The 27748-nt window shown below is 43.0% G+C and overlaps 1 protein-coding gene across 6 annotated transcripts in view; it reads left to right on the plus strand.

Moving 5' to 3' along the window:
- Window positions 1-27748, plus strand: part of PDS5B (PDS5 cohesin associated factor B) — a 254196-nt gene that overhangs the window by 196998 nt on the left and 29450 nt on the right. For all 6 annotated transcript variants that reach the window (XM_039535243.1, XM_039535254.1, XM_039535247.1 and 3 more), the window contains 6 exons: window positions 2542-2665; window positions 14193-14397; window positions 23448-23562; window positions 24253-24385; window positions 26564-26683; window positions 27003-27065. In XM_039535243.1, the coding sequence (XP_039391177.1) occupies window positions 2542-2665; window positions 14193-14397; window positions 23448-23562; window positions 24253-24385; window positions 26564-26683; window positions 27003-27065 (760 nt within the window). The remainder of the gene's footprint in view (window positions 1-2541; window positions 2666-14192; window positions 14398-23447; window positions 23563-24252; window positions 24386-26563; window positions 26684-27002; window positions 27066-27748) is intronic.

Consider the following 27748-nt stretch of genomic DNA (forward strand, 5'->3'; position numbering starts at 1 on the left):
GAGCTTTTAAGCTTATCCTTTCTTTTCACCAACAAATTTCTACCACAAAGAAAAGCGCACTTAGTTTATTCTTTATAAACCGGGGGTCGGCAACCTTTCAGCAGCGGTGTGCCAAGTCTTCATTTATTCACTCTAATTTAAGGTTTTGCGTGCCGGTAATACATTTTAACATTTTTAGAAGGTCTCTTTCTAGAAGTCTATATTATATAACTAAACTATTGTATGTAAAGTAAACAAGGTTTTCAAAATGTTTAAGAAGCGTCATTTAAAACTAAATTAAAATGCTGATCTTATGCCGCCAGACCGCTCAGCTCACTGCCAGCCTGGGGTTCTGTTCACCTAGGCCGGCAGCGGGCTGAGCAGGGCCTGCGGCCAGGACCCCAGACCTGGGTGGGGAGGTTTCAGGGGTCAGAGCAGAGGGCTGGGGGAGGGGGTTCAGGGATGAGGGGGAGTGTAGGGCAAAGGGCTGGGTGTGTGTGGGGTCAAGGGTCAGGGCAGAGGGATGGGGCTGTGTGGGGGGGTCAGGGCAGAGGGATGGGGGCTGTGGGAATGCAGGGCAGAAGGCTGGGTGTGTGTTGGGGTGGGGGGATTCAGGGCAGAGGGCTGGAGGGTTGGGGGCTGCAGGGCAGAATGCTGTGTGTGTGGGGGGGGGGGGATCAGGGCAGAGGGCTGGGGTGCTCAGCTCGTAGGGGTGCTCCCAGCCCCCTGCCCTGAATGGCTCAGGGCAGGGGGCTGGAAGGGGATATGCCCTGTTCCACCCCCTTCTCCAAGGCCCCCTCCCTACCTCTCTCTGTCTCCTCTATGGAGCTGCCTGCACACTGCTGCTCTTCCCCCCTCCCCCTCACAAGGGCCATCAGCTGATTGGCGCAGGGAAGGAGAGGGGGCGGGGCAGGAAAGCACCATGCTTGGGGAAGAAGCAGGGGAGAAGGAAGCTTGGTTGCCGCAGAACCAAGCTTCTGCTTCCTGACCCTGCAGGGGAGAGCGGTGGGCGGGGGTGCTGAGTGGGGCTGGGGGCCAGGACTGCGGCAGGCGGCTGCGTGCCACTCAAAATCGGCTCGCGTGCCGTGTTTTGGCACGCATGCCACAGGTTGCCAACCCCTGTTATAAACCCATACTACTTATTGCATGTGACTCAATTAGCATACTTGTTTTTTTCTTCTAATTTTTTTCTGTTCTATTTTAGTTAGAAGCCACTGTGCACTAGAAAATTCCAGGATCATTCTTCATGCGCTTTTTTTGTTGTAGTAGTAGTCCATTTCTACATGACTTCAAAAAAAATTGTTAGCTAACCCCCTTAAAACTTTAAGGTACACGACTAGACAATTTGAGTATGTTCAAAATCTCCAAGTATTCTGTCATGTTCTGTTTATTAAGTATAGTTACAATCTTTTCCTTCCTAATCACCCCAACTTTTAAATATATATTTTATGATAAAGATGGATTTAAAATAGTCTGGTAGCTGTTGCTCCATAAATACCTGAGAGAAAGATTAAGGCATTCAATATTTGTCATCTTTCATATATCAGTAATTTTATCCCCTCATTAATTAGATCGGTTTTTTACTACAAGTTGCCGGGGGAAAAGCTTTGCTTGTTATTGCAGTCAACACTAGAGCCCAGGCCCAAGCCAGAGCCTGTGTGAGACATGGGACTCTTTGAGATCTATTTTTTTTGACAATTTAGATGCACAGAAGGCCAAAAGAAATGCTAATTTCCCAAAAATGAGACAGTTTTGAAAGTCCCTGAAGGCTAGCAATAAACTGATTAAGTTTATACAGACTGGGTCAATACCAATTTGCAGAAATAAGTTGAGGAAACTATTTTATACTCTTATGATCTCTTTGTCAATATAGTATTACTCAATGTACCAAAAATCCAACCATATTTGTAAAATAGCAAATGCCTGATTAGGGCAGCATGTAAACCAATTACTGGTACTCCTAAAACATTGAGAGATAATTGGTTTGACTCACCAGATCCCTTTATCTGGCTTCATAGGAGAGGGAATGCTTTAGCCATTATACTGAGATTTCATAAGCCCTAGTATACATAAGGACATGATGCATATTGTGCTAGCATTCGCTAATACATAGGCATTATGATAAGGCAAACTGGAACCATTTCCTCGTGAAACTTTTTGAGGAAATCACAAAGGACATTAATTCCCTTGGGGGAAAATGTGCCCAAGTGTATAGGTGTACCCTAAGTAGGTTGTGATTATGCTGTCCTGAATCTGGAAACTAATCCCTTTCATACAGCAAATAACACAAGGTATAGCAGAGGTACTATGCAAACCTCTAGATGGGTAGAGATTCTGTGAGAAGTATTAATTTACAAGGTTCTAATTTTACTTTTCAGTTACTTACATAATTATTGTGTACAGAAAGCAAAGGCCATTCAAATTCCTCACTGTTCCACCTGAGCCATTTTTCAGCATGATGGAGAAAAATTGTTTCAGACTTGAGGAACTTGATTCCATGCCTCAGATACTTAAATAATCTTGCACTAATTTAACCCATCTACCTCTGTGCTTGTTTTTCAGTAAACCCGATATGTCTCGTCTGAGGCTGGCTGCTGCTAGTGCTATTGTGAAGCTGGCACAGGAACCTTGTTACCATGAAATCATCACATTAGAACAATACCAGCTGTGTGCATTAGCCGTTAATGTAAGGAAATGGGGTGGAGGGAAGAGAAGAGTATGTGTGTGTGTGTCTGTATCAGCTAATATGTATGCTAATAATCTATGGCTTCAGATCACTAAGAATATTCATTTGAAGAGTCATTCTCAATATTCAGATTGCAATTCTAACTTGTCCTCAATTTTAAATTTGTCTCATGATCCTGAAAATTCAAGTATTTTTTTTTATTATGTTGAAATGATGAATACTACTAGGAACTAAAAGCAATAAAGGAGTGTAGTCTAATAGTAAGAGCAGTGGACCGAGCATTAGAAAATTGGTATTCATTGCAACTAAAAGATTCTTCTAGAATCTATTTGCCATACTTCAGCTAGATAACAAATTTATTTTAATGCTGAAGTAGTAACGTAGAAAGATACACTGGGGTATGATGATTATTAGAGAGATCTTTGGTTCTTACGAGCCATGCAAAATTCACTTTGTGATATTGACTTGTTTTGAGGTCTGCGGAAAAAAGCTCTCACCCTGCAGACCTTAAGGGTATATGTACATTGCAGTTAAACAACTGCTGCTGGCCTCCATCAGCTGACTCGGGCTCATGGGACTCAGGCTACAGGGCTGTTTAATTGTAATGTAAACGTTCAGTCTCGAGCTAGAGCGTATGATTTCTCAACTCTACCTCCCCTGCTTTTAGTTTTCTAGTACTTACAGCAGGCCTGCACAACTCGTAAAGCGGCGAGGGCCATATTACTCCAAAAAAAAAAAAAAAAAGCTGAGGGTCAAAACCCCTGGCCCCGCCGAAACATCCACCCACCCCAAACACAGGGGCTGCAGGGAGCCGGGGGCGGGCAGTGTGATAGGGGCTGGGGAGGGGGAAGGTCCCTGGACCAGGGAAGGGGGCAACAGTTGGGGCAGGGCAGGTGCCCTCCTCCCCCACACACCTCCCTCCCTCCCTTGCTCGCTCCCTCCCTCCCTCCTCTGGGGATTTCCTGGCTGCCCACAGACAGTTCAACCCCCCGCCCCCATCACTACAGAGGCCACCCTGGGACCTACCAGCGCAGTGGCCGCCCTGCCCCCAACGGAAGGGGGGGGTCTTGGCCCAGTCCCCTCCCCCGAGCTGCGGCTCAAGCCCAGGCCGGGCGCCCCTCCCCTCGCTCAGCACTTATGGCTCTGCCTTGTGCCCAACGCTTCCCACCTTGGCGGGCCCCAGAAGTGACGCACCTGCTTTAGTCCAGGCGGGGGGAGCGGGAGCCGGAGACATGTGCGGATCTGGCCGTTAGGGCGGTTGGAGTGGGCTGTGAGGGCCCCCCCCCCCCCCGGGCAGGGGCGAACCCAGCAGCCCCACTTTGCCGCTTGCCTGTGGGCCGCACAGTGAGCCCATGTGGGCTGCATGTGGCCCAGGGGCCACATGTTGTGCAGGCCTGACTTATAGAGTGCTGTATATGTTCATGGCTCTTCACAGTTAAAATGTAGTGCTTTCTGCCTCTGTGAGTTTATAGTCTGAATTGGACATAATATGGCATTCCTAGAGCTGTGTAGAGCAGCATCGGCTCCTGCTCCCCAGCTGGAGCTCCGGAGTGGGGCAAGCCCCAGACCCTGCTCCCCAGCGGGAGCTCAGGGGCTGGATTAAAATGGCTGGTGGGCCAGATCCAGCCCGTGGAGCCATAGTTTGCCCACCACGACCTATCAGGAGGTAGGTGGTGAATGATGTAGGATTTTAAAAGCAAGGAAAAGGAGGTATACACAATGAAATGAGCGTCAAACCAACAACCAGGAGTTTTGATAGATTGGGGACAATGAGTATCTAGAAGACTGGAGGAACTTTAGTCAAGGAGGAAGATGATTAAGGCATGAACAAATAAATTTTGGCAACTGGCACTGGAAGGAAGGGGGAAACATGAGAAAAGCCATCCTGGTGCATCAAGTCCAGTATCCTGTTTTCAACACTGTCTTGAGGACTTCAAAATGTGTAGAGGGCAAAGTGATAGGCTTTGGTTACATAACAGACACAGGGAAAAGAGGAGAGGAGAGTCAAAAACACATCCACACCCACACAACCCCATGGTCATTAAGTCTGTGTAACAGGGAGGATAGTCAGGCCACAGAATGGAGGTAGTGGAGAGAGTCGGGGACATAATATTATGCACTTAGTTTTGGCTATACTGAGCCTGAGAGTGGCAAACAATCCAAGATGAAATATCTATATATCTATCTATATATATCTATATGAGAGAGACAGCCATGAGAGGTGTGCAAGTTGAGATGTATGTATGAGTCCTCAGCGCAAAGTTAATATTTAAAATCTACTAAAGCACTAAAAGGAAAGTAGCAATGGCACTAATTGGAATGAGAACAAACAAAGAATACACAACTAAGGACCTAACTAAAGTTTAATATTCTAATTTTTAAAAAATAGAACAAAAAACCAAGTTGTATATAAAACAAAAATACATCATGATCTTCATTGCTATAAACCTTGTTCAGGAAGGGGATTTGGGAAGACTTTTTTGGTTAGATATGCAGCGGCATGGCCCCAGTCCATCGCTCCAGCAGGGTCAGGGGCCGCTCCCGGAAGCAGCAGCATGGCCCCACTCCTACATGTAGAGGCAGACGGGACTTTGCTCTCCACGCTGCCCCTGCCCCAAATGCAGCCCCTGCAGCTCCCATTGGCCAGGAACTGCAGCCAATGGGAGCTGCAGGGGCAGTGCCTGCGGACGGGGCAGCGTGCAGAGCTGCCTGGCTGTGGTTCCGCGTAGGAGCCAGAGTGGGGACATGGCCGCCATTTCTGTGAGCCATTTGAGGTAAGCGCTTCCCAGAGCCTGCACCCCTGAGCCACACACCCGCTCACAACGTCCCAACCTCCTGCCCCAGCCCTGATCCTCCTCGATCCTAGCCTGGAGCACCCTCCTGCACTCCAAACCCCTCATTCCCAGCCCCATCCCAGAGCTGCACCCCAAGCTGGAGCCTGCACCCTTTCCCGCACCCCAAGCCCCAGCCCTGATCCCCCTCCCACCCTCCAAACCCTTTGGTCCCAGCCCACAGCACCCTCCTGCACCCCAAACTCCTCATCCCCATCCCCACCCCAGAGCCCAAACCCACCCAGAGCCCACTCCTGCACCCTGAATTCCTCATTTCTGGCCCCACCCCAGAGCACACACTTCCAACCAGAGCCCTCACCCTCTCCCACATCGCAACCCCAATTTTATGAGCATTCATGACATACCATACAATTTCTATTCCCAGATGTGGCCCTCGGGCCAAAAAGTTTGCCCACCCCTGCGATAGGCCTTCTGCATTCTTACCTCACCACTTCCATTCTCTCACTTGCTGTCACCTTTATTTTTCTCACATTCCCACCTCTGTGTCATAGAATCATAGAATATCAGGGCTGGAAGGGACCTCAGGAGGCCATCTAGTCCAACACCCAACTAAATAAACTGTGCCTTCTGTGCATGTTCCCCTTTGCATAGAATTGTTCTGCAAACTTGTTAACCAAGTCACATTCCTTGCTTTCAGATCTGTCCTAAAAACTCAATTCTACTTCATTTCCGACAAGATGCGAGTTTAAAAAAGAGGGTGGGATTTAAAAGTTAATGGAACCATCAAAATTGAAAAATTCCTTAGTAACAACAGTCTTTCTTTTGTCACTTTTGGCCCCTCTATCACTTTTCCTCCCCTGCTTTTTTGTCTGTTCATGACCTTCTCATATAGTATCCTGTAGAGTGTAAACTCTTTTGAGGCAGGACTGTGGCTTTCATTTTTTCCCCTTAGGCATCTAATCTACTTCTGAGGTTTGAAAATAATAAATAAACCCCACGCTTTACCTTGTCATTTTCCTCCACCCTTTTTGGCACTTCCTGCTTTCCTTCTCCTCCCAGCACATCTAACAGCAATTCTTTTTTTGATTGATGGTCCCTATATGAACTCCACTGTGGGTGCACATGCGTTCCACATGCCAGAAACTGGAAGATTCTTGCTGGTAGTTTGTTGGTTCGTGCCTGCACTACTCATGCACCAAACTGAAAGTAGAAGGGGTGGCCTACACCAACTGCCTCTTCAGTTCCTTTCTACAGCCCATGGTCTGAGGTAGAACCTCTTCAGTATCTGCAGTGTTTGCTAGCTTCTTCTGTGTTGAACTGTAAATATTTCTGAATAGTTTTTTAGATAATTTTTATAGTTAAATAAGCATAGTTTTTAGTAAATAGGGTCTTGGGGTTCTCCCCCGATATGCCCCTGGCCAGGCTCATATGGGATGACTAGTATGTCCAAGATCCCAGGGTTTAAGAACTGCATTTCCTGCCTTCTGGCCTTCGCAGTCAGTGACGCCCACATCAGGTGCCTCAGAGAAGCTCACATCCCCTTGAAGTGCACTATTAGTCAGCCCTTCCCAAGCTGAGCCTGTCAAGCCGATGAATATAGGCTTTGGAAATTCTTGATGAACTGTGCTATATGGTTCCATCTCTGGCCTGGCATATGCTCCTGTACATTGGGCAGAAGCACCGAGAAGCACATCTCCAAGCATGGTGATATCAGACTCTGAGGTCAGTGGGAGCAGAGGTAAGGACTTCTCCAAACAATGGCATGAGAGAGAGGAAACACTTTCACAAGAAACGAGAGAAATCCCCCTCCAGGTCCTCATCCAAGAAGAGGGCTTCTTCTCTGCCATCTTCCATGTTGGATGAGACGACTCATCCTGGTGCAGACATGTCAGGAGTGCACAAGGAACATGGTACAAGTCTCCCAGTTCTGAAGAGCAAGAGTGCCTGAAACTTCACTAACTGCAGGAGCAGGACCATCCTTGGTACCGGTAAGAGAGAAACAGAAGTGGATGCCTCCTACATCAGTGGTACCATTACACCATGGTAAGACAGGCACAAGGCCAATACTGCCAGTCCTTTGGAAATAAAGGTGTCCATTCCACCCACTTCCATCTGGGATAGTTACATCATCCCTAAGGGCATTGCTGTCCTTTTGGACCTGGAATCTCCAATCCTGTCAGAACTGATCATGACAAGGGAAGTCCCCATACTATTTATCTAATGCATACATGCAAGGGTTAGTTGCTCACTGATAACCTCTACTAGCTGGGGCATAACAATACCCTGGTACTGACAGCATTGCCCTTGGAGTCAGAAGTGCCTTTTTCTCTGGCAAGTCAGGTGTTAGTGAGAGAGCATGTCCACTCCCACTGGGTCATGGGATCAGTCCAGACAGAGGATCTAGAGCAGGGGTGGCCAACCTGAGTCTGAGAAGGAGCCAAAATGTACAAATGTACATTGCCAGAGAGCCACATTAATATGTCAGCAGCCCCCCATCAGCTGCTCCCCCTGCTCCCAGTGCCTCCTGCCCACCAGCAGCCCTGCCGATCAGCGCCTCCCCCTCCCTCCCCACACCTCCTGATCAGCTGTTTCGTGGCATGCAGGAGGCTCCGGGGGGAGAGTGAGGACATGTCAGGCTCAGGAAGGGGTGGAGTGGGGGCAGGGCCAATGACGGAGCCAGGGGTTGAACAGTGAACACCCCCGGCACATTGGAAAGTTAGTGCCTGTAGCTCCAGTCCTGGAGTCAGTGCCTATACAAGGAGCTGCATATTAACTTCTGAAGAGCCGCATGTGGCTCAAGAGCCACAGGTTGGCAACCCTGATCTAGGCCTCTTGGACACCATCCTCGTTGCATAGGAGAAATCATGCACCTCAGTACTAGCGGTACACTAGTCCCTGGGGACCACCTCAATTTCCTTTTGACCCCTTGCACTGACCTTGAGGTTTGTGAGACCCATTCACATTATATCGCAAGTCTTTATGATCCTATCATGAATCCAGACAACTCGCCCCTCCCAGAGAGGAGCCTGAACCGCCTCAGGAATTAATGGAGGAAGAGGAAGAACTAGATCCAAGAAAACCACCAGCTCTGTTGGTGTTATCGTCATCATCCCCAGACAAAGTGGTTGCACCAGTCTTGCCTTTGCCAGCTGATGACTAAAGAGAATTTCAAGACCTACTAAGGAGGATCACAAACACATTCCGGATCCCTGTAGAGAAAGTATTGGACACTCTCTTCTTAAACTTCTGGATGTTCCCCAAAGTGTTGGCCCCAGCAAGGTGGCATTTCCCGTTAAGGAAGCAGTCTTAGAACTGGCCAAGATTGTCTGCAACACCCTGGCAGTGTGTAACTCTACTCCTGGGGGGAAAAAATGGAGAGGTACTTCATGCCAGCTACAGGAGCAGAATTTTATTTATGCACCCTGCTCTAAATTCATTAGTAATTCAAGCTTCACTGAAAGAGGCAGGCAGTGTCAGCTGAGATCCACTCCTCCTAGTAGAAAAGTTAAACAGTTAGCAAATTTTCTCCGAGAGGTCTATGTGGAATGGGAAGCTGGTTGAAGTAAAATCCTGTCAGACACTAATGTCAGAGTATCACCACATTAATTATACTAAGCTTGAGACTTCACTGACGCACTTCCCTGGAGGATAGTCTGCAGTTCAAAGTGCTCATCACAGAGGGCAAACTGCTGGCTAGATCTTCTCTTCAGGCCTCAGGCAATACAGTGGATACAGCCTCCCACTGGCTGGCATCTATATTTATAGTCATCTTTCGGGCATTGTGGCCTTATCCTGCAGATTTCCCAAAGAAGTCCAATCCATGATGGAAAATCTGCCCTTTGAGGGAAACAGTTTGTTCAATGAAAAGACAGATGAGTTGTTATATTCCCTAAAGGATTAAAGGGCAGTCCGTCACTCACTGGCTAACTACACTCCAGAGCCATGGAGAAATACCATACCAGTTTGGAACCATACAAGCAGTGACCAGCTCCTCAACTCTTTTACCATCAAAAGGGTTACAAGCCACCCAGGAAGGGGCAGAGGGTGCAGTGGAGCACGCATGATGTTCCCACTTCACCCTCCTTCCAACCCCAACCTCCCATTAGAAAGCACTTATGACAAGATCTTTGAGAGCTTCAAATCAATCTATCTACCAGATCTATCTGTTCAGGACTCCAGCACCCAATTTGGTAGCTGCCTACCTCATTTTTGCTAAGCTTGGCATCTTTTAATGGCAGACAAATGAGTGCTGGAGATCATCTATATTGGCAACACTATAGAATTTTTCCTTTTCCCCTCCAAACTTTCTTCCCCGTCTCTCTTCAGGGACTCGTCTCAGGAGAGGATTCTCAGTCTAGAAGAACACTCCCTGCACCATCTGGGAACAATAGAACTGGCCTGAACACAGGGGGAAGGTATTTTACTCAAAATACTTCCTCATCCCCAAAAAGAAAGGAGGATGGAAACTCACCTTAAATCTCATATGGTTGAATGTTTTCATCCAACGATTGAAGTTCAGGATGGTCACCCTGGCCTCAATAACTCCCTCACTGAACAATGGCAGTTAGTTCTCAGTTGTCAATTTAAAGGATGCCTACATCCATCTTGCACACAGAAGACTCCTGAGATTCACTGTAGATCATAATCAATACAGAGTGCTCCCCTTTGGCTTTGTGACAGTTGCACGTTTATTCACAAAAGTGTTGTTGAAAGTGGTAGCCCACTTCTGCCACCGGGACTCATCAGCTTTTTCCCTGTCTCAGCAACATGATACTTAATCTTCTGTGTTCATTGGGACCTAAAGTAAATATTGAAGAGTCCATTTTAGTTCCAACATAGACTATATAGATTTTTATCAGGATGATGCTGGACTCTCAATGCCAAAATTTACCTACTTCAGGACAGACTCTAGTCCATAAAGGATCTAGTCACTCAGCTTCAGCTGAGTCCATAGACATCAGTTTGCACGTGCCTCATCTGTCTAAGACATATGGCTTCAGTTACTTATGTGATATCCTTCATGAGACTTCACCATCGATGTCTGCAGCCTTGGTTAAGGGCATTCTGTATGCTGAGCAAACACATTCTAGACAAATTAGTCTTGCTCCCCCCAAGAGTACAAGGAGGCTGTGTGTGCTTGTGGGAGCCCTTTGTACCTCCTCCACCTGCAAAGAGACTGATCATAGATGCTTCTTTAGTAGTATGGAAAGCCTACCTAGATGAACATGTAGCCCAAGTTACATGAATCTCTCCCCCACAAGAGTCCCAATTGTACATAAATCTCCTGGAGCTATAGCAGTTCACAAGGCCTACAGATGATTTCTTCTGTTCATTTGAATCCTGAATATCCAAGTCAAGTCAAACAATGTGACGACAGTGTTCTACATGAACAAACAAGGGGAAGCAAGGTTCACCCATCTTTGTTTACAAGCAGTCAGTCTTTCGAACTGATATATTTATCACCAGATGGTCATCTCAGCAATGCATCTAACAGGGATATATAAGTTATCAGACAGCCTCAGCAGGCACTTGCCTGGGACCACGAATGGGAAATACGCAATTTGGTGGTTCAGAATGTACTTGGACAATGGAGGTTCCCATCTTGGGTCTTGTTTGCATCTCAGGAGAACAAGAAATGTCCAGCCTTCTGTTCCAGGGGATCTCAAGGTCAGGGCTGTAGAGGAGACACATGTCTGGTTCTATTGTCAGGGCAACTAACATAAGCCTTCCCACCTATTCCACTTTTACTTTAGATTCTAAGAGAGAACAAGCAAGAGGGAGCATTGGTGACCCTAATTTGTTCCCAGGTGGCATAGACAATTCTGGTTTCCCATCATTCTCCAGATGTCAGCACATTCATGCATCCATATCCAGCTCTTCCCAGACCTGTTGATCCAAGACAAAGGCAAGATCAGTCATTCCAGTCCTGCATCCATACACCTAAATGCCCGGTATTCATTCGTGTGGGCAACAAACCTAGAAAAGACATAGATTGATTGAACTGCTTCTGGCCATAACAGTTGTAGGGAAGGAGTCCACAAAAAAATGCTACATGGCAAAATGGAAAAGATTTTGTATCTGGTGTCAACATTGTTGGGTAACACCAGAGGATTCTGACATCCCTATCATCTTGGAATATCTCCTCTCCTTAAAGTCATTGGTCTATTTCTTAGCTCCCTACGGATGCACTTAACTGCTATCAGCATCTGTCACTGTGCAGTTGACAACCACTTAATCTTCAGCCATCCTGTTATAGTACGTTTTCTAAAGGACTTATCATTAGAACCTTTCTTACGATACTGAAATTTTACCCTGATTTAGGACCCCAGTTGAGTCTTCTCAGCGTTAACAAAGACTTCCTTTGAACCCTTACCCAAATGCTCCTTTGTCCACCTATCAGTAAAGCTTGTCTTTCTGATGGCCATTATTTTAGCCAGAAGAGTAGGTGAGCTGGAGGTCCTTAAGACTGATCTGCCTTGCAGAGTCTTCCATAGGGGCAGTGTCTCCCTGAGATTACACCCAAATTTCACCCCCAAGATGATCTCAGAATTCCATCTAAATCAGATTATTTTTTTACCGGTGTTCTTCCCAAAGCCGCAAGCCTCCAGTGAGGAGAAGTGGCATCACTCTGGGTGTCCATCAACCCTTGACATTCTACCTGAAAAGGAATAAGTCTTTTAGGAAATCACCTAGATTGTTCATATCTTTTTGGAACTTGTGAGTGATTCATCCCAAAGCCTATCCAAATGGATTTCAGATTGCATCGTACTCTGTTATGAGTTAACGGCAACCGCTCTCCCATGAGGAGTAAGGGACCACTTGACTAGAACACAGACTATATCAGTAGCCTTGCTCCAAGAGGTTCCTTTCCTGTAAATTTGTAAAGTGGCAACATGGAGCTCTGTTCACACTTTCACAAGACATTATGCCCTGGTGCGTGCAGACTTCTACAGCTGATGCAGCTTTTGGCAGAGCAGTCCTCCAATTAGTGGTAGAGCAGAGGTCCTTGCATGCTTTTCCTCTATGAATACTGCTTGTGAATCACCCATGGTGTAATACACATAGGGGCCCTCACTCAGAGAAAGAAAGGTTGCTTGTCTTTAAGAACTCCAGTTACTGTAAGGTGTGTGGTCCCTTCCACTATACGCCCTCTTTTCCCTCTGATGCAGAGTATTGTCTAAGGTTTTTCATGGTAGAAAGGTACTGGAGAGGCAGTCGGTTGGTCCACACTGTCTCTTATGCCCTTGGTTTGGAGCATAGGGAGGATAAGGGGCACAGGTGCACTCCAACAGACACTGCTTGCAAGAATCTTCTGGTGTCAGATGTGGGGAGCATGCATTCCTGCAGTCTAATACAGATAGGTACCACACATCTTGAAGAACTCTAGTTACTGTAAAGTAAATAGCCTTTCTTTCTGTGCCTGGTGCTAGAGCAGCTAATATAGTTCAATGACTTGTGTTTCCAGGAGGTCCTACTATGGATGCTCAATGGAACAGCAATCTGTATCACCTAGGTGGAATAAAAAGCTATACCTGGGTGTCAAATATTTCAGTTCAGACTTTCTACACACATGTTTAGAGTAACCCTTTGGTATTGGAGCCCATTTCTTAATGTTAGGCATTCAGTCCCAGCCCTCTTTATTTCTCATCCTCTTCTTAGTGGCATCAGTTGATTCTGGTCACAGGTTAGGATGCCAGCTGACAAAGCCAAAGCCCAGTGTTGTTTCATAGATTATTTTGCAGGGAATATTCTAAAAGTGGAAAGATTATTTTTTCCCCTTTTGTTTTGGTCTACTTTCTGATCTATGGTCTTTCTCCTAGCAGTACTTCAGACACTCACTGTGCTCCTGTGCTGGTTGGGTATATTTTGAAACTGTACCATGTTATAATAACTTGTTCAGATTACTGGTGTGCTCTCTGCATTTGGTGGTCTAATTACGCACCTTTTGTTGTCTATTGCTGAATTAATTTTGCACTGTTTAACAGATAATATATGACTTTTCATGTTATAGTTCTAATAATTGGAACTACATTATCGTATAGTGAATTTTCAGGAACCAGGACTAAAGGGGAGGATATCTTTTGCCATTATAAAAATATTTGTAAACTTTTGTTGGACATCTCTTGACTAAGCAGGAGAGGTAGAAAGCTTAAGTTAAGCAGAGAGATGGAGTTTGTCAGTTGCTTTTCAGTGGCCTGAAAATCTATTTTGATTTTACCACTTTACAGTTCCACATTGTTTTATTGTTTGTTTTTATCTATCAATAAAGGCTTTATTACTTCAGTGGAAGTCTTTATTTTAGGTCCTGATTCAGCAAGGTACTTAAACGTGCTTAAGTTTAAGTTTGCAAGCAGTCCCTTTGAAGTCAATGGGAGGGAATGCTCATGTGCTTAAAAGTTAGGCACATGCTTCTCAAGTGGGCCTTAAAAGGGCTTCAAGGTTGGACCTAAACCTATACTTTAACGTTCTTCTTGTTCTATAGGGGATTTTCTGTCCTTCAGAATACATTCAGTTGAATCCTAGTGAGTTCCTGGGGGGGGGATGAAGAGATCTTCCTTTTCTACAGAATAGGAAGAATTTTATGGCTGCAAGGGGGTGGATTGATTTTTTTTTCATACATACCATCATTCATTTTTGTGTGTAACTTCTAAAAGTCTGTATTATATGTAAAAATGCTGAGTGTTGTGTTTTTGGTTGTTTTTTTTTGGTTTTTTGGTTTTTTTTTTTTTTTACAGGATGAGTGTTACCAAGTTAGACAAATATTTGCTCAGAAACTCCACAAAGGCCTTTCCAGACTACGGCTCCCTCTGGAATATATGGCCATTTGTGCACTGTGTGCAAAAGACCCAGTGAAGGAAAGAAGAGCACATGCTAGGCAGTGCCTTGTGAAAAACATAAATGTGAGAAGAGAATATCTGAAGCAGCATGCAGCAGTGAGTGGTAAGAAAAAAAAATAGAAGTAATTCTCAGCAAATGCAAATACAAGTCTGCTAGCTTGTATGCAGACCCTGACTAGGCTGTAAAAATATTGATTGATTTTTCAGTAAATAAAAAGTAACTCTAAATTTGTAATAAATTTCATGTAAGAAATATCTCAGCTAATGAAATTTTATGCACATTTTACAACTAATTTTGCATAACACAAGTTGTTAAAATAGAGTATACTGTTACAAAATGAAGTATTACAACCTTTTTATTGAGAGATGTTTGCTCAAAGTTAAACCTGTAAATTAAAATTCAAGAGCTAATGTAAAGGTATTGTTACATACGACAGCATTATGAACAAAATGTTCATTTTAGTTCAGATTTAGTTTAGATTTTAGTTCATTGGTTAACAGGAAACAAGATTAATGTTTTAAAAGCACATGGTGTCAAATTTGTCTGGCCCTTGTGCTGGTGTGTTCCAGAGCCTCCCCTCTAATCCTCTGTGTGTCCTACAATTGAAGTCTCCAGCACTAAGGGAATTACAGGGACTGGTCCTTCCCCCATACACCATGGCAGTTTAGTGCTTAATATGTTTTATTAATCATTACAGAGAGAGACTAATTAAGGTTGTAGCTAGTTTTCCATTATAATTCCAGTTTTGGCCCATATGCCTAATTTCACCAGAATTAAACAAACACACATGAAAATGGCCATAATAATCTGTTTCCAATGTAGGGCCTTTTTAGAAATTTTAAGGCAACTTGGATAATTTTAGATTTTTTTTAAAAAGTTTCCCTTTGTTTCTTTGATTGTCCTGTGACAAGCCAAATCTTTTTGGCTTGGCGTAAGATTGGCTAAATCTATTTTTCTGTGTGTTTCAGTGGCAACTGGTATATTTGACTAATTTAGGAAAATTTGGTGGATGAATAATTTATTATATACAGAGGTCATGAAAAATATGAGTCCTATGTAGGTATTGTAAACCCTATATTGGGCAAAGGGTTGCAGATTATGCTCTTTGAGTTTTGTAGACTTCAGGGTGGGGATTAGTAACAAATGGATTCCTGCACCACAGCAATCATTGGAATGTTTTATAAACATAACTTTAGAAACCTAAAGAATTTCTAAGACCAGTATATTTAAGGCCATGAAAATATGTATCGGTAATGTCAGAGGAAAATGTTAAAATAAGTCTGTAGTTAATGAAAGCTAATCCGTTAAGAAATTAGAAAATGCAAAGACAAGATTATAATTTTAAAAAATGTACTAGTATGTAAATCAATATCAAGCTCAACCAAACAGCATTTGTTGGGCCAATATCTCCACCACACACCACTCAAAGTCAATGTGCACCCTGTACCACTTCATGCTTCTGTACAAGAGCATAAAAGGCAGAACAGCCACCACCATCCCTCAATTACCTTTTCCCTCCCAGGGCAGTGAGATGAAACTCTAGTGGGGGTGGTTTAGGCTAGATATTAGGAAAAACTTTTTCATTAGGAGGGTGGTGAACCACTGGAATGGGTTACCTAGGGAGGTGGTGGAATCTCCTTCCTTAGAAGTTTTTTAAGGCCCAGCTTGACAAAGCCCTGGCTGGGATGATTTAGTTGGGGATTGGTCCTGCTTTGAGCAGGGGATTGAACTAGATGACCTCCTGAGGTCTCTTCCAACCCTGATATTCTATGAATGTCCAATCTGCTGGTTCTGAAATCAGGCTAAACTTCTTTGAAATATTCTTCAAATCGTTAGAACCATTTTTGAGATCCTGTTTTGACTGTCATGAACTGATAACCAGCTTTCTGGATCAAACTTTGTTTGATCTGACCCTCCCTATCGCAGGGCTTTTTAAATGGTGGATTTGAAACCTGTGGGCTTGAAGCCTGTCGATCCTACGATGGACTAATCCCTCTGCAAGAGACTCAGGGCTAGTCTACACTTACCAGCCGGGTCGACGCGGTGAGTTCGACTTCTCGGAGTTCGAACTATCGCGTCTAATCTGGACGCGATAGTTCGAACTCCGGAAGCGCCGAGGTCGACTTCGGTACTCCACCACTGCAAAAGGCGGTGGCGGAGTCGACCTTGGAGCCGCGGACTTCAATTCCGCGGCGTCTGGATGGGTGAGTAGTTCGAACTAGGGTACTTCGAATTCAGCTACGCTATTCACGTAGCTGAACTTGCGTACCCTAGTTCGACCCCCGCTCTTAGTGTAGACCTGCCCTAAGATGCTTACAAATTCATTGTCTGATACATGACCTGGCCTCAGGTCTTGCACCAGGCCCAATGCTCTCTTCTACGATAGTTATGTTGGAGAAAAACTCAGTTCTTGCTTTTTGTTTGGGTGCAGCAGAGTAAGATACTTTATTCTGTTTAGCAGCTACACCAGGGATAGAGTGCACTAGGACATAGGGTTTCCCCTTCCTAGACAGGTCTTTCAACAGGTAAACAATTATAGCAAGCATTTATACTTTTGTTACAGACAATAATAAGCAACAGCTGCATTTTGTTTATACATAGGTCATTCTGATATCTTGTTTTTCTTACTTAAGAGACTCCAGTCTACGTTTTGTATTATCTACACAAGGTCGAAAAACAACTTCTCACACAGTTCTTTTCCACTTGCCTGTCACAATCCTCGCTTCTACAAATCTCGCGTTATTAGGGTTACAGCTAGCCTGACTCTGGCTAACAGAGACTGTCATGCATTAAGATCCCCTACAAATCCCTGTCAGTTATTTCTCTACTTCCACAGTTATTTCATCTAGGCCACATTTTCCTATTTTATTTATAAGCATGTCATGTGGCACTGTGTCAAAAACCTTATAAAATCAAGATAAGAACATAAGATATATCATGTCTACTACTTTCCGCCATCCACTGGGCCAGTAACCATGTGAAAGAAGAAAATAAGGTGGGCTTGGCATGATTTGTTCTAGTCCAATCTATGTTGGCTATTACTTATTACTCTATGAGCTTCTAGGCACTTAAGACTACTATGAAGAAGAGGCACCAAGAAAAGACCCTGCACCAATATCAAAACTGACCCCAGCTTTTGACACTGAACCTGGTAGTAACATCTCAGGTGTTGAAGTCAAGTGCTTAAAGCGGACAGTCTGAGCACAAAGGCAGAAGCTCAAGAAGGAACTCAATGAGCTCCTGTGTGGGGACAGACGTAGCAAAACCTTCAGAGTAAAATTGTCCAAGCCCCACACAGCATCAAGGGATGGCGTCAAGGAGCAGACTGCAGTGCAGCAGACTCTACCGCAGTGACCTCCGTATTGATGCCGGCCTGGGAGCATAAGACTCGTGCAAACCCAGGTCCATTGTTGGCACCAAGATGACTGTCAGCACCAGTACAGAGTTAGTGCGTTGTACGTTGATGCCATCCCTAGAGGAATTTTACTCCTCCGAGCCTTCACCAGGGCAGACATTATTTTCCATGTCATCAACCAGAGACCCTTCCCCTCTCAGGTGTGCAGTCAGTGCCATTGAGAGACCTGCAGTCCTCAGCCACCACTGGCCCACCAAGCCTGCTGTTGGTCCAGCCAACAGCATGGGTTATCTGTACTCATACAGTGTGTCATGGCCTTGTTGGGAGTAATGGACTTGTCTGCACAGGCATCAAGGAAGTAATCAAGGGTTCAACAAACATGTGGACAAAGGTGATCTCATGGATATAGATTTTTAGAAAGCCTTTAACAAGGTCCCTCACCAAAGACTCTTGAGCAAAGTAAGCTATCATGGGATAGGAGAGAAGGGCCTCTCACAGATCAGTAACTGGTTAAAAGATAGGAAACAAAGGGTAGGAATAAATGGTCAGTTTTCAGAATGGAGTGAGGTCAATAGTGGTATTCCCCAGGGGTCTGTACTGGGACCAATACTCTTCAACATGTTCATAAATGATCTGGAAAAGGGGGCAAAAAGTGAGGTGGCAAAATTTACAGATGAGAAAAAGCTACTCAAGATAGTTAAGTCCATAGTAGACTGCAAAGAGTTACAAAGGGATTTCACAAAACTGGATAACAGGCCAACAAAATGGCAGATGAAATTCAATTTTGATAATGCAAAGTAATTCACATTGGAAAACATAATCCCAACTATACATATGAAATGATGGGGTCTAAATTAGCTGTTACCACTTAAGAAAGAGCTCTTGAAGTCATTATGGATAGTTTTCTGAAACTATCCATTCAACTATCCATAGTGATCAATGGTTCCATGTCTAGTTGGCAGCCGGTATCAAGTGGAGTGCCCCAAGGGTTGGTGCTGGGGCCGGTTTTGTTCAATATCTTCATTAACGATCTGGAGGATGGTGTGGACTGCACCCTTAGCAAGTTTACAGATGACACTAAACTGGGAGGAGTGGTTGATACGCTGGAGGGTAGGGATAGGATACAGAGGGACCTAGAATCATTAGAGGATTGGGCCAAAAGAAATCTGATGAGGTTCAACAAGGACAAGTGCAGAGTCCTGCACTTAGGACGGAAGAATCCCATGCACTGCTACAGACTAGGGACCGAATGGCTGGGCAGCAGTTCTGCAGAAAAGGAACTAGGGGTTAAGGTGGACGAAAAGCTGAATATGAGTCAACAGTGTGCCCTTGTTGCCAAGAAGGCTAATGGCATTTTGGGTTGTATAAGTAGGGGCATTTCCAGCAGATCGAGGGACGTGATCATTCCCCTCTATTCAGCACTGGTGAGGCCTCATTTGGAGTACTGTGTCCAGTTTTGGGCCCCACACTACAAGAAGGATGTGGAAAACTTGGAGAGAGTCCAGCGGAGGGCAACAAAAACGATTAGGGGGCTGGAGCACATGACTTATGAGGAGAGGCTGAGGGAACTGAGATTGTTTAGCCTGCAGAAGAGAAGAATGAGGGAGGATTTGATAGCTGCTTTCAACTACCTGAAAGGGGGTTCCAAAGAGGATGGATCTAGACTGTTCTCAGTGGTAGAAGATGACAGAACAAGGAGTAATGGTCTCAAGTTGCAGAGGGGGAGGTTTAGGTTGGACATGAGGAAAAACTTTTTCACTAGTAGGGTGGTGAAGAACTGGAATGGGTTACACCCAGGGAGGTGGTGGAATCTCCTTCCTTAGAGGTTTTTAAGGTCAGGCTTGACAAAGCCCTGGCTGGGATGATTTAGTTGGGTTTGGTCCCGCTTTGAGCAGGGGGTTGGACTAGATGATCTCCTGAGGTCCCTTCCAACCCTGAGATTCTATGAGATTCTAAGGTGCATTAGCAATCAAACAAGCTAACAGAATCATTAGGAAAGGAATAGATAATAAGACAAAGTATGATATTGCCTCTATATAAATGAATGTACGCTCACATCTTGAATACTGCATGCAGATGTGGTCATCCCATCTCAAAAAAGATGTATTAAAATTGGAAAAGATACAGAAAAAAACAACAAAAATGATTAGGGGTATGGAATAGCTTCCATATGAGGAAAGATTAACAAGACAGAGACTTTTCAGTTTGGAAAAGACATGACTAAGGGGGGATATGATAGAGATCCTTATTTATTTTTCATGATTTTTATAGAAGTGTTGTTGTGTACTGCTTCTCATAACACAAGACCTAAGGGTCACCACATGAAATTAACAGGCAGCAGCTTTAAAACAAACAAGAGGAAGTATTCCTTCACACAGTGCAGAGTCAACCTGTGGAACTCTTTGCCAGAAGATGTGAAGGCCAAGACTACAACAGGGTTCAAAAAAGAACTAGATAAATTCATAGAGAATAGGTCCAGGATGGGCAGGGATGGTGTCCTTAGCCTCTGGTTGCCAGAAGCTGGGAATGGATGACGAGGCATGAATCACTTGATGATTACCTGTTCTGTTCATTCCCTCTGAAGCACTGGCTTTAACCACTGTTGAAAGATAGGATACTGGGCTATATGGACCTTTGGTCTGACCCAGTACAGTAGAACCTCAGAGTTATGAACACCTCAGGAATGGAGGGTATTCATAACTCTGAAATATTTGTAAATCTGAACAAAACATTATGGTTCTTTCAAAAGTTTACAACTGAACATTAACTGTATACAGCTTTGAAACTTTTTACTATGCAGAAGAAAAATGCTGCCTTCCTATTTTTTATAGTTTACATTTAACACAGTACAGTAATGTATTTGCTTTTTTTAAATCTCTGCTGCTGCCTGATTGTGTACTTCCAGTTCCAAATGAGGTCTGTGGTTGACTGGCCAATTCATAACTCTGGTCTTTATAACTCTGAGGTTCTACTGAATGGCCGTTCTTATATGTACGTTTACATAGCCTCCACTCAGCTCACAGGAAGTACCTAAGTTTCATGGTGGGCCCAATCATTACAATACAAGGTTCTGCCCTTCAGACTCTCCACTGCACTGAGAGTTTTCACTGGTGGTCGTGTAGCACATTTAAGGAAATAGGCATGTATCCGGACAACTGACTCATCAGGGACAGGACTCAGCATGTGATTTAAATAGCCTCAGATTGTGTCCTTTTACTTTTATCTCAACTGGGACTCCTTGTGAACTCTGAGAAATAATCTCACACCATCACTGAAAAGATTTTATAGGAACTATGATCATCTCTAGATCCGAAAAAGCCTAACTGCCAGATGACAGGTTCCAATCTCTTCAGTCCACCAGTATATGACCTACAGGCAAGATTATGACTGTGTTTGTGTGTCTGAGACTCTTAAAGCCGTAAATCAGCATACAAGTACATCCCACCACTTGCCAGATTTTACCTTCAACACTTATAACTGTGGCTGAGGTCCATGTATTCCCCCCTTCACACATCACATGAACAGGATGATCATAATCTTACCTCAAGTCCTGTGAGAGCTTGCTTTGAGGAAAGGGTGACACCTTCTGTCCCTCTCCCCAACAGTAACTCTTCTCATGGATGCTGCAGAGCCGACTGAGATGTTTACTTGAAGCACCTTCAGATGCAAGGCACATGGTCTCAAGATGATTTGAAACTACACATGGATGTCTTGGATCCGAGAGTAGTCAGATTAGCCTGTATAGCATACAGCATCTTGCCCATTCCGTGCAACTCCACGGTTCAAATCTTGATGAACACCACATTGATAAGGCACTACATAACTAACAAGGAGATGCTCAATCATCTCTTTTTTGCCAGGAAGCCTTCAAGTTCTGGGACATGATCCCACTAACTGTACACCTGTCAGGGGTCAACAGTAGATTTCCCGAATAGAAATGTGGTAACCAGCCATGAGTGGTCACTGCAGAAATTCTATCCTAGACTCAATATTCTGTCAGTGAGAAACTCCCACCACAGACTTGTTTGCCACAGTGAACAACATCAAGTGTCCAAATCTCTGCCCTAGAGAAGGTGAGAGCCCTGGCTTCCTGCTAGATACCTTCATCTTTTTTGTGGTCTCAGGGCCTCCTGTATGCTTTACTGCCAGTTCCTCTGATTTCACCCGAGACCATGAATAATATCTAAAATCAGATGACAGGACCTTGATCATCATGGTAGCCCCATACTGATGATATAGCCCAGGTGGTTTTGGTTGTCGGACTTGTTCTAGATATCCAAGCAGCCTCCCATACTCCACCTGTCTTACCTAGATATAATATCTCAGAAACACAGTCAGATGCTGCACCTGCAGTCATTGTACTTGATGGCTTGGATGGTGACTGACTGACAGCACTATTGTAAAAGGTTGTGCCCTACAAGTTCAGGAAATTCTTGTGCGAAGGAGGAGACCTTGCACCACAAAGACCTACTTAAATCTTGGATTACATAATACTTCTGAAACAAACTGGGCTAGCATTTAACTCCCTTAAGGTTCACCTTGCCACAGTATCAGCATGTCACACTCCAGTTCATATCCTCTGGTATCGAAATTCCTTAAGAGGAAATTCCTCTTTCATGCCCTCTGAACTATCAGGATGTCTCTGTCATGGCCATTACCTAGGCATGGAGAGTCAGCAAACGCCAAGCCATTGCAGCTGGCACCTTAAGCACGTTTTCACAGGAACAAAGTGATGATGATGACCACATCCCAAGTTCATCCCGAAAATGGTCTCAGAATTCTACCTGAACCAATCCATCACCTTACCAGTCTCCATCCCAATCCACACTCAACACCAGGAGAGAAGAAGCTGCATAGTTTGGATGTCTCCAGAGCCTTGCTTTATTACCTTAACAAGACCAAGCCTTTCAGGTTCTCTCTCTGCCTCTTTGTAGCCATATCAGGCCAAGCTAACTCAGATACTCAGTGCGTGACGCACTATATTTCCACCTGCTATCAATTGGGCTGCCAAGCCTCTCCCACTGAACATCAAAGCACATTCCACCAGGGCTCAGGTGGCATCATTAACCTGCTTCAGAAACATGGTATTTTCTGAGACCTGTCAAGGTAGCAGTACATGAAGCAACCTGCTTACTTTTGTTCAATATTATGCCCTTGACATGGCAGCCAGGTCAGACACCTGTTTAGGAGAGCAGAATGCAATCACCATTTGACTGATACAACTGAAACTCCTCATTCCCACCGTCCAGGGAGGTTACTGCATCCCAGCCACTTATGCTGGAATCCACACCAAGATATACTTGAAGAAGAAAGAACAGTTAATTACCTTACAGTAACTGGTTTCTCAAGATGTAGTTATTGTAGATACTACAATTTTCCCCTCTGTCGCTGCTTTTCAGAGTCCTCAGTAACATGGGGTTTGAACTCAGAGAGAACTTAAGGAGGGTCACAGCTGTCCTGCCCTTTATGCCCTCATGCAGTAGAACAAGGGAGGCAAAAGGCACATGTGAGTCCTCAGTAGACAGTCAAAAAATCAGTTCTTGTGAGCATGAGGCGCAAGTGCACTTATTGTAGGATCCGTACGGACTACAATATCTCAAAGAACCACAGTTACTATAGGATAAATAACTGTTCTTTATGTCCACCAAACCAGCACTAGTCTATATATTAATGCTGACTGACTTTATATAGTGCTTTTTGAATTTTATGTAAAGGCCAAACAAAAAAATCCTGAACTAATATACAGATTTCTAACACAACTGTGTTCCTTTTTTTTAATTCTATTCTATATTTTCAGAAAAACTATTGTCACTTCTACCAGAATATGTTGTTCCATATACTATCCACCTTCTGGCACATGACCCAGATTATGTGAAAGTCCAGGATATTGAACAACTTAAGGACATTAAAGAGTAAGACTATTTCCTTTAATATTCTTTTTCCCGAGGATTTCTAAGGCCATGTCTATGCTAACACGTGTGCCAGCAAATCTTTTGTCGCTTATGGATGTGGAAAAAAGCAACCCCCCGAGTCACATGAATTTTGCGGCATACATGCTTGAGTGCACAGTCCTGTGTCAGCAGGAGAGCTACATAGCTACGGCCTCCTGTCGGCATAACGCTGCTACACAAGCGATTTTACAGTGACACAGCTGTATCGGTACAGCTGTGCTGCTGGAAGCTTGTAAGTGTAGACATGGCCTAAGATCTAACTTGTCACTTTCTGAGATAATTCCATGATAGCTTTTTAAGTTACAGATACCATGATAAATTGTCCAGTACATAATTATGAAGAGTAATTATTTTCTTAAATTGGTATAAAAATAATAAATATTCCTAAATCATATTGGCTGTTTAACTCAATGGTGTCAGGCATTTGGGGACCGTTCAATGTCAGTAATGCATTTTTCCTGTTCTTGCATTTGATTATTCCTTCCCAGTATCTTTAGAAAATTTGAAGATGAATTCATTCCCAAAAGCCAAACTGATCAGTGGATGAATTCATGTTAAAGTAAACGGTATTCTTTTAAACTAGATCTTTGCAAGGTTTCTTTGACTGTTTTTCTTACTATACTTAATAAGGAAAACCATTTTCCCCCTTAGGTGCCTGTGGTTCATACTGGAAATATTGATGTCTAAAAATGAAAATAATAGTCATGCGTTTATCAGAAAAATGGTGGAAAACATTAAGCAGACAAAAGATGCTCAAGGACCAGATGATCCAAAAATGAATGAAGTATGTTTTACCTTTAGTGAAAGTTGTTTGTTTATTCCAATATCTTGAAACTGAGACATTTTTAGACACCTATTTAAAATATGTATATTTCTCAATAGAATTATATATAGAAGGCAATACACAATAATCTTCTGTACACAAGAATCAAAACTCTGGACTTACTTTAGGTTAGGTGTCCTGTTACTTTACTTGGCTTCAGTAAATGCCTATATTCTTCAGAAGCTAGTTGGAATTGTCAGGAGCCTTTTATCTTTCTTTTAAAAATTAGTTTCAGTAAACCATTTTCTTTAAATATGCATAAAATATCTGGTATATAAGTTTAAGTTCTGGCAAGTTAGGGTTAAGTTCTGTAATGTGAGGCTTTTCTACTTTGCAACAATATTCAAAAATTGCAGTGTAGTACCAGTAAGCAGTTTCTTGAACATTTATTTAAAAAATATGCACAAACCAAATTTCTCTAACTTGCATTAATAACACAAACATGTCAGATATTTGAATTGCTTCATGTGTTTATGTAAATCACGTGATATATTCAGATTCTGAAGAATGTAAGCTTTTTTTTTCTCCCTAAATAAGTTTTAACTCTCACGGTTGCACAAAAACACCCCACACAACACCTCACCTTCCAAATGAAGTGAGTATAAACTGATTGTGTCTTTCTTTTACTGCAGATAGCCTGAAACAGTGATTGAGAGTTGCAGACTCCCAGTCACCCCCATAATCTCATTTGGGGTATTAACACTCTTGCCTAATAATGACATTTTAAATTTTAGTATTACTATACAATTCTAATCATTTTAATGGATGGATTGAGGAAGGATGTAGGAATGAACCCCATGTAGTCAGTGTGTGTCACTGAACAAATAAACTTTGTACTTCACATTTATTAGGCACAACGTAAAGCCAACATCTACCCTTGTTTTTGTAAATATTTCCCATTGACACAGTGGGAGATCATCTGTGGATTGAGGAGTGGGTATACAGTCCTAAATATGTCTCCCATGCACCCTATGGACCATAATTGAAAATGGAATTTAATCCTCCCCAAAGTACAAGTTTGACACCCCTTCTACAATGCAAAAACTTTAGTATTCCTGTTTATGTAGCTTAGACATGCCCTAGTTAGGTGTGTGATGTGTTATGTACATGGGAAAAGTGTGAGGTTACTATTAAGGTTTTGTGTTTAGAGTGAGAGATGCAGGAATTTGGTATGTATTGTTTCTGTCGGAATTTGGAGAGGTGGAGCCTATCACAGAGTAGTTAATGTGATGTGTGGATAATAAGGTATGTTAAAGATAATTCACTTAACAGGACATTTCTTTACTTGTAAGGAATTTTGTTGGGGGCAGAGGTTGTACTTCACAACTATTACAATAACATGGTTTTTGTTTGTGGGAATATATGTATTATATACTAACTACATACATCTCCCAGATTATTGTGTTTATTATTAGCATTACAGTAGCACCAAATATATTGTAGACATATTATAGGCTGAGTTAGTAATGATTCTTACAGTTAAGGTTGCCTAACACTTCCAGCTAAAAACTCCTGTTTTAGTTGCTTATAAATTTCGCATGATTGATATGGGCTTGATACGAAGTTTTTTGAAGTTCCAGTGGAAATAGTTCAGCCCTTTCTGAGAATAAGGTTAAGCATTTTTCCCCTCAGTCATTTCTCTGAAGAGCTCTAGGGCTTCGTGCTTTGAAATGGAAACTTGGAATTTGGCTGAGACACCCTAGTATCAAGGAAGTACCTCTTGCTGTTCTCATGAAAAATCCACCCAGGTTACTACAGTGCATGGGTGCATCAACAGAGTACTGTTAAGTGGATTCCACTTAACAGTACTGGTCTGCACTGGTCTGGTTTACACAAGCCAGACTAATTAGTGTAGACAGACTGAATATTTTCAGAAATTACATTTAACTGTACTGTTTTAATCTTGAAATGTACAGTTTTCTAATGTAGAGACCTCACAAGAACCAGCTCCGTTTGACCAGATAGTTTGATCATTCAGGTAGCAAAGGAACCCTTTGGACTTTGAATATTTTCCAGTATGCCTGTAAAGTGGCACATCAGAGCTAAAAGTTTCAAATGAACTTATACTTATTACTGTCAAAATGAAGGGTGATGACAAGTCTGTTTTACAAAATAAAAATGAGTTGTTTTTTTTAACAGAAACTCTACACAGTTTGTGATGTAGCAATGAATATCATTATGTCAAAGAGTACAACATACAGTTTGGAATCCCCTAAAGACCCAGTACTTCCAGCTCGATATTTCACGCAGCCTGACAAGGTATCATTTAGGTTTTTGGTTGGATTTTTTTTTCAAATTAAATTGCACTAAAGATTTAAATAGACTGGTTGTTTTCATCTGTTTTATTACAATAGAGCTCTTGTAATTTACATAGTTTCTTTTTACTTATGACCCCAATAATGTCTCAAGTCAATGCACGTGTAGTATCTTAAATGTTCAGATTTAGCATTTAAAAAACAAATGGTATGAAAAAATTCAGCTGTTTTTTTTTAAATTGCCTGTTCCACTTCATAAACGTATTTTTTATAATTTGTTTATTGATTGACCTTGCTTTCCTTCTTTATTCCCTTGCTTGCAGAATTTCAGTAACACCAAAAATTATCTCCCTCCGGAAATGAAATCTTTTTTCACTCCTGGAAAGGTGCGGGGTTTTTTTATTATTACCTATCTGTTTTTGTTTTTTTTTTCAACTAAACTCTCCCAATAGGCTAACCATTGCACAGGCACAAAAGGAGGCATGGCCCCTGCCCCAAAGGACTTAAACTCTTTAAAAAACAAAAACAAATCCCACAAAACAGGGACAGAAGCTGGGGAGAGAGAGAGGGGGGAGAAAACATGTAACAATAAGGTGGTTGTCTCCTGATAATACAAAGTTCAGCAAACTTGTAAAATGTGTTCGGATTTTTTTAAATAATATTGTATTTCTAAAAAAATTTATAGTAGACTAATACTGTATGAAATATGAACTAGAAATAAGGACAACAATGTTAAGAAAATATACAGGGGAATCTCAAGTTGGAGTAAGGAGGTTATATTACTTCTGTATTTGGTATTGGTGCAGCTGGAATACTGTATCCATTTCTGGTCTCCACCAGAAGGATGTTGATAAATTGGTGAGGGTTCAGAGTATGACTAAAGGATTAGAAAACATGTTTTATAGTGATGGACTTTGGAATCTCAGTGTAGTTTAACAAAGAGAAGGTTTAAGGATAATTTGATCACAATCTAGAAATATCTACATGGGAAACAAAAGTTTGATAATGGGCTTTTCATTCTAGCAGGCAAGGTATAACAAGATCCAGTGGCAGAACATTGAAGCTAGTC

This window comes from Mauremys reevesii, linkage group 1 (genome assembly GCF_016161935.1).
Source record: "Mauremys reevesii isolate NIE-2019 linkage group 1, ASM1616193v1, whole genome shotgun sequence".
NCBI classification, from domain to species: domain Eukaryota; kingdom Metazoa; phylum Chordata; order Testudines; family Geoemydidae; genus Mauremys; species Mauremys reevesii.